This window comes from Nothoprocta perdicaria, unplaced genomic scaffold (assembly GCF_003342845.1).
Source record: "Nothoprocta perdicaria isolate Ctin4 unplaced genomic scaffold, notPer1 scaffold_121, whole genome shotgun sequence".
Taxonomy (NCBI): Eukaryota; Metazoa; Chordata; class Aves; order Tinamiformes; family Tinamidae; genus Nothoprocta; species Nothoprocta perdicaria.
In genome coordinates this window covers 1,484,229-1,493,945 of record NW_020454328.1, presented here as the reverse complement: position 1 = coordinate 1,493,945, position 9,717 = coordinate 1,484,229, and the positions used below count along the sequence as shown (strand labels likewise).

The window sequence follows — 9,717 nt, the reverse complement described above, 5'->3', positions numbered from 1 at the left end:
GCACACACGGCACGGGGACGACGGGGCCGTTCGCGGCGGGCGCCCTGCGCTGACCGGCTGGCGCGAGCGCGGCCAGGCCGGCGTCTTCCCCGGCAACCACGTGGAGCCGCTTTGCTGAGCCCGGTTCGGCCGCGCCGGCGGGAGCGACGCTGCCCCSGACGGGACGTTCCAGGGGATCCCGAGGCTGTCCCYGACTGGGATGCTTTGGGGGTCCCAATGCTGCCCCTGACTGGGACACTCCAGGAGTCCCAATGCTGCCCCAGCCGGGACATTCCAAGGGATCCTGAGGCTGCCCCGGACGGGATGTTCCAGGGGATCCCGAGGCTGTCCCAGCCAGGACGTTCCAGGGGATCCCGAGGCTGTCCCTGGCCAGGATGCTCCGGGGCTCCTGCTGCTACTCCCGGTCAGGAGGCTTTGGGGGTCCCACTGTCCTCCCAGCCAGGACGCTCCGGGGGTCCCGCTGCCCCCCCGYCTGGGAGCCCCCGCTTGGCCTCACCTTTAGCTCTGCCTTTGCCGATCCAGCCTTTCGCTCATCCCCTTCCTTTGGCCCCGTGGTGGGAGGACCTCCCGGTGCCGCCCTTGTCCCTGCCGCCCTGCTCCCGGCCCGCGCTGATTCCAGAGCCCTGGGACGCAGCAGAGCGCCAAGGGAAGAGCAGCGGGGAGGGCTGGGTCCCCGACGCCCCCGCAGCCCCGGGCAGGGTCCGCAGAGCCCCCCAGCCCGCTCCAGCGCCTGCCACCACCGGCTCGCGCGGCTGCAACGCAGAGCTAGGCACATAGACATGTATCTGTATTTTTATAATTCCATGGCTTTAAGTTCCACACAGTTGCGCAGGGTCCAGAGGAGGAAGAACAAAGAGATAGGAGGAAAAAAAATAATAAAAAAAAAAACAATAAAAAAGAAGGAAATAAAGGAGGAAAACCTCAGGGCTGCTTTGGTTATTCTCTTCCTTCTCCAATTTGCTCTCCAGGTWTCTGCGCTTCCGAGTCGCTCCAAGCCGCCCTCGGGGGCACTTAAGGCTGTGGCTAACCCTGGGCCAAGCCAAGCCAAGMGAGCAGCGAAGCCTGCAGCCACCCCCACAATTAAAAGTGCAATTAAAAGTGGCAATTAATACTGGGAGGCCGGGCGGGGGGGGCGGGGCAGGGAGGGCTCCCCCTCGGCCCCATCCCCGGAGCCACGACTCCCGCTCCGGCACCTCGCATCCAGGCGGGAAGTAAATCCCAGCGAGGCGGAACGGGGCCTTGGGATCTGATCCAGGAAAGCCCCCGGGCCTGGAAGTTGCTTGGGAATGCTTGGGAATGGCGCTGCAAGGCCAGGGAGGAACGCTCGGCTTGGCTCCGGGGACGCAGGAGAAGCCCGGCCCTGGAATGGGACCATGCCCCAAGGCAGAACGTGCCCAGCGCTGACACCAAACACTGATATCAAACACTGATATCAAGCACTGATATCAAACACTGATATCAAACACTGATATCAAGCACTGATATCAAACACTGATATCAAACACCGACGTGGCCGCGGGGACAGGACCTACGGGAGGTTCCCCTGCAGGGCACCCCCTTTCTGCAAGGTTTCCCGTTATCCCCTTCCCGTTTTCCAGAGGGCAAAGCTCCCAAGAGGCAGCTGGATCCATGGCATCCTCCTCTGCCCGGCGGGGGCTCGCGGGAAGCTCCACGGGCCCCCCGGGAGCGACGCGCAGCCCAGGAGGCCAACGCGGGCGGAGGCTTCGGGATTCGGCCTCYGGGAGAGCCCGGGAGCGCCCGGAGCTGCAGGTTCAAGGCCAGAACCGGCAGATCCTGCTAAGGACCAGAGGGGCCCCAAAGGAGCCGCGGGAGCAGGATGTGGAGCAGGAGCCGGACGAGCTCCCGCCTGCGGGGCCCTGCGTTTAAGACGAGCTCTTGCGAAGTCCGGCGGGACGGGGAAGACGTTAGTGTCACCAAACACGCACGCAGGAGCAGATGTGCGAGCTGCATAGAGGAGATGGCATCTCATTCCCGAGGGGAGAGGTGGGACTGGAGAAAGTGCTCGAGAGTTACGGGGGAAAAGGGAGGCTGGCTGAGGGGAAAGGGAAGAGGGCAAGGGAGGAGACCGCGGAGCGGGATTTGGAGCGAGAAGTGCTGCCAGGTGAGTGCCAGGTAGGAGAACCCTGGAACATCTCCCTCCCCTCGCTATGGCAAGCGAGTCCCTTTCCAGCCGCCCTCAACATTTTTTCTTGAGGACCTCCTGGAGACTCTGGGCAACTTCTGTTGCTGATTCCCAGGCTACAACAGTGGCCTGGAAGGCTCCAGGCTGCTTCTTCTCCATCTCTTGCACCATCTGGTGCATGGGGTAGCCCTTCCGAGGGAAAGCAATATCGCTCGAAGTCAACGTGGCAGAAGGGCAGAAGTCATTGGCACCGTCACCAACGTAAAAGACCCTCTCAAACTCCACGTCCTCCTGGGCTCTTTCGGCCAGATACTCCGTGAGGATTTTGCGCTTGCACATGTTGGCCGGGCACTCAAGGCACTTGTGACTGTGATAGGGCCCCAGGGTTAAATAACCCCGCTTGTCAAAGCCAGACGGGTTGCTAAAGATTTTGCGGAAGAGGGAGTAGACACCAGCCGCCCTGAGAGCGCATTCGATGCCAAACATGTTGGCATCGGAGATGAGGATCATCTCGAACGTCTCCTGGTTCTTGGAGAGGAACTGGAAGAGCTCGGGCATGCCGGGGGACAGGGGGATGTTCTCATAGACAGCCTTGAAGTCGCCCATCTTGACGCCCTGGTCGCCCAGGTAGGCCAGCACGCGCTGCATGTACTCGTTGTAGAAGCCGTCGCGGAAGCTCTGCCGGAGGCGCTCGGGAAGCTCCCGGCCCGGCGCGGCCCGGATGACGGAGTCGTCGCTGTTCTCGTTGACGATGGTCTCGTCGAAGTCGAAGACGAGCAGGTATTTCGGAGGCGGAGGGCTGGCCATGCCCACGCCCTGCAGGTGGGAAGGAGAAGGCCCGTGAGCTCCCTCGGGACCACAAGAGCTGGAGCGCTCCGCCAAGCAGCGCTACTTRGATAAGTTACTGCCGTCTGTCTGTCTCTGTTTATCTTTTTAGCCTCGCTGGAGGGAGAGATTAATCCAGCCCTGACGTCCCTTGGCCCTGACCCCAAGACGTTTATCCTTCCTATAAAGAGATCACTTTGTCACCGCTAATCCTGTCACCGTGCCGAGCAAGGGCTGCGCGACCCTCAGGGGCAATTCTGCACAGCTCCCACCGCCACGTCCAGCAAAAACGCATCTGCATCTTTGCAAAATCCCTCGAGTTTCGTGGCACAGGGGCCGTGTTTCTGCCTCCTAAAGCTGGGAAGAGACGTCCTTGCACGGAGCGGGTGAAGCAGAGACGAGAGCACTGACCTTAAACAGGCAGGGCAGCCCGACGCCCTCGCAGCACCTTCTCATTTTGGCATCCCCCGCCGCAGTCCCGAGGCTTGAGGGCTCGCTCGGCGCTGCTCCTGGCACTGCAACCCACAAGGGCAATTCCGCTTAGTCACTTGGCTTCCCTCCCTGCTCCCACTTGGGATGCGGCATGGGGAAAAATCCCGCCCGCGGGCCCCGCCGCCACTGCCCTCGGAGGGGACCCGCGGCTGCATTAAGTCCCCGGCGCCCAAAGCCGTGACCTTCTGGGCCAGGAGCCGAGGAATTAAAGTCACCGGGAGCAGGGCGAGTGGGCAGGGGCCGCTTAGCGCCTCTGATCCCGCTTAGCTCCGAGCAGCCAGCCTTGGCTCTGCGGGAAAGGGAGCTGCCACAGCGCTCAGCAAGGAGCCCTGCAAGAGCCGCCCTGCTCCCTGATGGCCCCGGGCTCGTTCCAGTATCAGTAATTATTGTGTTTTTTAAAAAAAAGGAGTAATTATTCTGGCAAGGAGAGCCTGGCACGGGCAGCAGTGGGGAAGGAGCGGTGCCAGGCGGGCGCCTGGCGCGAGGCTCCGATTCCTCCTGATTTTTGCCGACCTCTTGTGGTCCATCCCGAGAAAACCAGAGTGACGGATCCCAAATACCRTTTGTTCCAGATTTGCCTCACTTTAAGCCCAGCATCAAATCATCTTGGCCACAAGCAGCTCCAGACTGCTAAAATAACGCAGCAATTCAAGGAGACTGCGGTAAAAAACGGGAGTGGTTGCTCAAAATGAACCGGTGCCCAAGCGACCTTTTTGTGGTGCCGAACAGGCAGGATTTATTTCTTCATGAAAGTACCCATTAAAAAGCATGTTTGTTTACAGATATATTTTGAGGGGAACCAGATCATGCTACACCCAGTCTGGGAGTAAAATTAGCTGCCTTGATTGTCAGAGCCAAACCAAGGAGGGGAAAAAAAACCCTAAAATCCACCCCCACAATTACTCTTCCATGATTCYTCTATTTCTCATCATATTCTAAGGAAGTGCCCAGGCTGAAAGAAAGGGTGCATTAACGATGCCATCGCGCCAGCATGATGAAGAGCAYGGAGCACTGGGATAAGCCCCAATTCCTGGGCCCAATATATATATATGAGCCTAATATATATATATATATTGCAGCTTGCAAACCAGAAAACCCTACAGGAACAGCTCTCCAGTTCCCGAGCAGGGGCAGATTAGGTCAAAACCAGAGCAGCCTTTTTCCTTTTAAGTCTCTTTAATGCTTTTCATCCGGAGTTCCCCAAATACCTTGCACGTAGTCACCTCTCGTGAGGYGATTAAAGTTTCCTTACATATATATATTTWAAAAAAAAGACTTTTAAGTTGGAAAAACAATCGTTGAGGTTCCTTTTAGCCCTGCGCGTTACAAGATAAGGCACGGGGTCTGGAGGAGCCCTTTGCTCCCTGGATTATGCGGGAGTTTTTTGCTGAGCGTTTTGCCCTTGCTCCCCACGTCCCCGCTGGCACCGGAGCCTCCACCGGGAACGCTGCAGCCGCTCCCGGGCCAGTCGCACGGAGTCCCCTCCGTGCCGAGCGGCTCCGGGGCGGCTTTCCCTGCGCGCCGGCGCCTCCGGAGCACCCGGAGCGGGGCCAGCTCCGCAATGTGCCTGGATTAAAAACCACCCCGGCCGGGGCTGAGGCGACGCAGCCCTTCCTTGGCTCTAGCTGGACACCYCTCGGCTCCGGGAGAGGTATCCCTGAAAGAGCAGCCGGGAAGCGCCAGCCCGTCCCGCTGGTTCGGGCGGCATTCCCAAGGGAAGCRCAAAGCCGGCACGCTGGCTGCCAGGACCCGAGTTTCCCTCCCAGCCTGGGCGCRGATGCCCCCGGCACCGTCAGAGCCCGAGCAGGATGAGCGGAGAGGGTTTAAACTCGCTCGCCCTCCCCGTTAAACCCGGCCCCGAGCGCCCCGCGGGGCAGACGCCCCGTCCTGGACACGGGCTCCGTTTTGTCCCGTCCCCAGGCGGGTCTGGCCGCAGAGCAAGCGGTTGGAACGGCTGATCCCGCAGCACATCCCAACGGGMGCCGCGTTCCCGGGAAGCGGTCGCAAAGGAAGAGCAGGGAGCCCCGAGCGGATCCCGCTGCGCAATCCCCRCGGCGGCCGGGTTCCCGGGAGCCGCCCGCGGCCTCGGCTGCCCCCGCGCGACGCCAGCGAGGCCYGGCCGGAGGCTTATTTACTTATTTATTTATTTACTTTAAATCTGGCAGGAATTTGAACCCCGCGGCTCGGCAGGAGACCGAGCGTCACCTGAACTCGGGGCTATTTATCCGTATTCCGGGGCTATTTATCCGTGTTCCTTTCTGGACTCACCTACGGGCGGCTTCCCGGCACAGCCTTCCACCGTCCGCAGGAACGGGCGTCCCTCCAAAGCAAAGCGCAGGCGGCCGCGCTTCCCAACATCATGCACAGCCCGAACGCTGAAACGGAAGATAAAACAGGGATTTACTTATAAATTGCAGCAAATGCAACAGCTCTGATGTCCTGAAGGGGTTTACACCCCGGATCTTGGTGCTTTTGCAGCCCCCTGGGCAGCAGCCCGGAGCATCCTGGAGGATTTTCCTGCCCGGAGGCGGCGTGGGCAGGGAAGGCTGGATCCCAGGGCTGGATGCAGCTTTTTGGGGCTGCACAGAGGAAAAATCCAACTCGTGCAAAGCCCAGGCTCGCTTCCCAGCCTGGAGAAGGGGGCAAGGAACGCCAAGCTCCTGCTTGGGATGAATCCCAACCATCCTCATCCAGGCCCGTGGTGCCTGGGGCCCCTGATGCAAACCTGCCCGCCTGCCCCGAGGAGAGCGTGAAAAGAAAAACGGGAGATTCTTGTTGCCCCAAAAGCAAAAGAGGGGAACAAACCCCCTCCCTGCACCGCCTCACGCGGCGGCACATCGGGCGATTCCGCTGCTGCTGGAATAAAACGCGTCCGGCCGGGACTGCAGCTCTGCGCCGCTCCCGAAGCCGGAGCCGATAAATTCAAAGCGGATAAATCAGCCCTGGGAACAGAGCTGGAACCGGGAACCGCCCGGACAGGGGGTCGCTGCTCCGGCTTGGGGCAGCATCATCACCCCAAGCTTCCCACTTCCCAGAGCTCTCCCGGGATCCGAGCGCTCCCGGGAGCCACGGAACGCTTGAGGCTCGCGGGAAGCSATGGGAAGGCGCCGCTGCCGGCACAACGCTCCCTTTGCCGGCTGGGGACGCGGCTCCGGAGCAGCGTCCTCCCGGCAGGGAGCAGCCGGCCCGGCCGGCGGGGATCTGCTGACGCGGTGCCGGCTGACGCTCGGGTCAGCTCGGGTCACACGGACGGCTGTCGGCTGTTTTTCTTCCTTGCTGCTTGTTTTTCCGCCTGTCGGGAAGGGAGACGCAGCGGGACGGGACCGGGGCTCCCGCGTCGTCCCCGCGGCCCCGGCTCGGATCCGTGGACCCAAAGCCGGTGCCCGCTCCGGTATCGCCCGCCGCAGCCTCCCCCAGCTCCGGACCCACCCCGCGGCTGCAGCCTCCGGAWCCAGCGTCCGCGGCTGCCCCTTGGCCTCCAAAAACGCAGCTTTTTACCCAAATCTCGCGTTTTGCACCTAATCTCCCAGAGCGCCCGGGAAGGGACCTTTCTGCTCCCCTCCGTCCCGGGCTCGGCCCGGATCAGGGTTTTGGCTCGGGAGCGGGGAGCCGCAGCAGGAGGTGCCCGGGACGCTCCCGGGATGCTCCCTGCGGACCGGGCCGGTACCGGCTCTGGGATGTCTCCCGGAGCCGATGCCGCCCCCGGTACCGTGTCCCGGGCACGCGGGCTATCGGGCCAAGGGCGGTTCCGGTGGCACCGGCGCCGCCTCCCCGACGTGCCGCATCCCGGCGCCGCCGCCCCGCGCCGCTCCCSGTACCGGCACCGGCGCCGACTCACGCGTGGCCGCTGCTGGAGACGCCTGGGCCTGGCGGAACCGGCGACGCTGCGGCGGCTGCTCGCACACCCCCTTCGCGGCCGGGGCCTGCCGGTTCGGTTCGGAGCCCCTTTCCCCAGCCCGGGACCGCCGGTACCGGTGGCTAAGCGGGTGGTTCGGCGGTGAGCGCGGCCGGTGCCGCCCCGCCGGGGCTGCCGGCTCGAGCCGGCTCGGTCCGGACTGGGTCGGYCCGGTCCGGTCGGTCCGGTCGGTGCCGGGCGCTGCCGCGAGCGCGGCCCCTTTAAGGCGGCGGAAGCGGCGCGGCTCCCTGGGACAACCGCAGTCCCCATACGTCACCGCCCGCGCAGCCAATGGGCGCCCGCGCCGCCGCGCATCAAAGGCGCCGCCGCCCCGCCCCCTGCGGGGAGGGGGGAGGCACCGACAGCAGGGACCCCCCCCCGGGCCCGGGTCACCCCGGGCACCCCCCGCCCCCTCCTCCGTGGGGCTGAACGGAGCCCCGCTCCGCTTTTCCCGCCAAACCTGGGCAAATTGGCAAAAAATGGTTATTTCTTCTAGAAGCCCCTTAAAAAATAAATAAAAAAACAAACAAACAAAAAAAAAAATAAAAATAAAAAATAAAAAAATAAAAATAAAAAAATTAAATAAAATAAAATAAAATAAAGTAAAAAAGTAAAAAATAAAATAATAAAATAATAATAATAATAAGAAAGAATAAATAACCCTCCGCCCGGGGCCCCCCTCGCAGCGCCCCGCGAGGCGGCTACGTGGCACGGAGCCCCCCCGGGCGGGAAAGCCGCGAGCGGGGCCCGAAATGGCGCGGGGGGGTCGGGGGGCGCCCCGCCCGGCGGCCGCTAATGACAGAGCGGCGGCGCCGGCCCCGGAACGGCCCCGTCGGGGAGGGGCGGCCCGGGCCCCCGCGGCCCCCCCGCCGCCGGGCGGCTCCCCGTGACCCAACCGCGTTTGGGGGGGCGGCGGGGGGCGGCGCTCTGCTCCGCTCTGCTCTTTAATTAAGGCGACGTCCCGGAATAGAAGCACCCAAGTTGAGCCCCGTGGGCAGCGGGGGGGCTTACGCCGCGGGGCCCCCCAGCCCGGAGGTGCATCCCGGGCGCTCCGGCACTTCCCTACGGGCTCCTGCTCCTCGCCCGCCAAGGGTCCCGCCGGCGGCGGCCCGGGACGAGAGCGGGGCGCCACGGCAAGGGCTTGTCGTTTGTTGGGTCTGGGAGGCGCAGGGCAGGGCGGMTGYRTCCSGGGGCTCCGCGGCYGCTTCCTCCGGCCCCGGCTCCGGCYCCGGCYCCGGCTCCGGGCAGAGCYGMGGCCAGCAGCACCAGGGATTTTCCACTGCGGAGAGCCCGGAGGGCAAAGGAGGACAGAGGCGCTGCTCCTAGCGCAGCCGGGAGGCCTTGGATGCGCTTCCATCCCTCCGTCCTGGATGCACCTCCTTCCCTCAGTCCTGGCTGTGCTTCCATCCCTCCGTCCTGCCTGCGCCTCCTTCCCTCCGTCCTGCCTGCGCTTCCTGTCGTCCTGTGTTTGGAACTCCAATTTGACGCTAAAACCGCGAGGCCAGGGCGCCGAGGAGTTAGCAAACAGCCCAGCAGTGGGCCGTCAGCTCCGAGGCCTTCAGCCGTGGAAACGCTCATTTATGTGCGAGCCAGCACGTGGCAAAACACRTTTTACTCCCCCAGCTGGAAACCTTCCTCTTTCCCCTGGAAGTCACTGCAATCTCTACCCGCTCCACGAGAAGCCAAGCCTAAAAACGCTCCTTTCCAGGGATGCAATGTAATAACCAACAGCTGTCACCACAACCCGACGGGGCCAGAGAGGTGACGGGTCCCGCGCTGCCCACGGCGGCCTCGAGCTACTGAATTCAGCCCGAAAATGCGCGGGGGGAGAAGGGTGCGAGGTGGAGCTGTGTCTGCGGCCAAACCCCAGCGCACGGAGAGCGCCGACCGGCAGGATTAGGGCTCTACTGGGGTGCAACGCAGTCAGGTGAAAACCCGGGGGACCCCAGGTATTAGCAAGGCCGGAAGACTTGGAAACAAGCTGGAAAGCTGGAATTCTTCTAAGGCTGGAAAGAGGTTCATGCAGAGACTGAGACGGGCAGCGCGGGCGCGCAAGGAGCTGCCTGCAGCCGGGCGCCGCGCGGCTGCTCCTGTCTCGGCGTGAAGCACGCGCAAGAGCAGCGCGCTGCGGAGCCGCTTCTTGTRCTTGCTCTGCGCCAGTGAACGCCGCGTTGCAAGGGCCCAAACTGAGGGTAAACTGGTGCATTCGGGGTAAACTGGTCACTTAGGGTGACGGCCCGTGAGTCACTCTGCAGCAGGAACCTGCAGCAGCGCGGAGAGCGAGGCCGCGTGTCCCCAACGCTGCCGCCTCTCCGCGTCCCCCACGCATTAATTTTAAGTGAAGACCTTAATTTTAGGTGAA

The 9,717-nt window shown here is 62.8% G+C and overlaps 2 protein-coding genes across 2 annotated transcripts in view; one reads left to right on the top strand and one right to left on the bottom strand.

Moving 5' to 3' along the window:
- Nucleotides 1–1,887, top strand: part of ABI3 (ABI family member 3) — a 5,580-nt gene extending 3,693 nt beyond the window's left edge. Inside the window, exon 7 of the mRNA XM_026054410.1 lies at nt 1,599–1,887. Within this exon, the coding sequence (XP_025910195.1) occupies nt 1,599–1,887 (289 nt within the window). The remainder of the gene's footprint in view (nt 1–1,598) is intronic.
- PHOSPHO1 (phosphoethanolamine/phosphocholine phosphatase) lies at nt 1,766–3,470 on the bottom strand. Its single transcript, XM_026054492.1, has 2 exons — nt 3,380–3,470; nt 1,766–2,959 (listed from the first exon to the last, which is right to left on the bottom strand). The coding sequence occupies exons 1-2, from the start codon at nt 3,422–3,424 to the stop codon at nt 2,198–2,200; spliced, it is 807 nt and encodes a 268-aa protein (XP_025910277.1). The 5' UTR covers nt 3,425–3,470; the 3' UTR covers nt 1,766–2,197.
- Nucleotides 3,471–9,717: the final 6,247 nt, after the last annotated feature.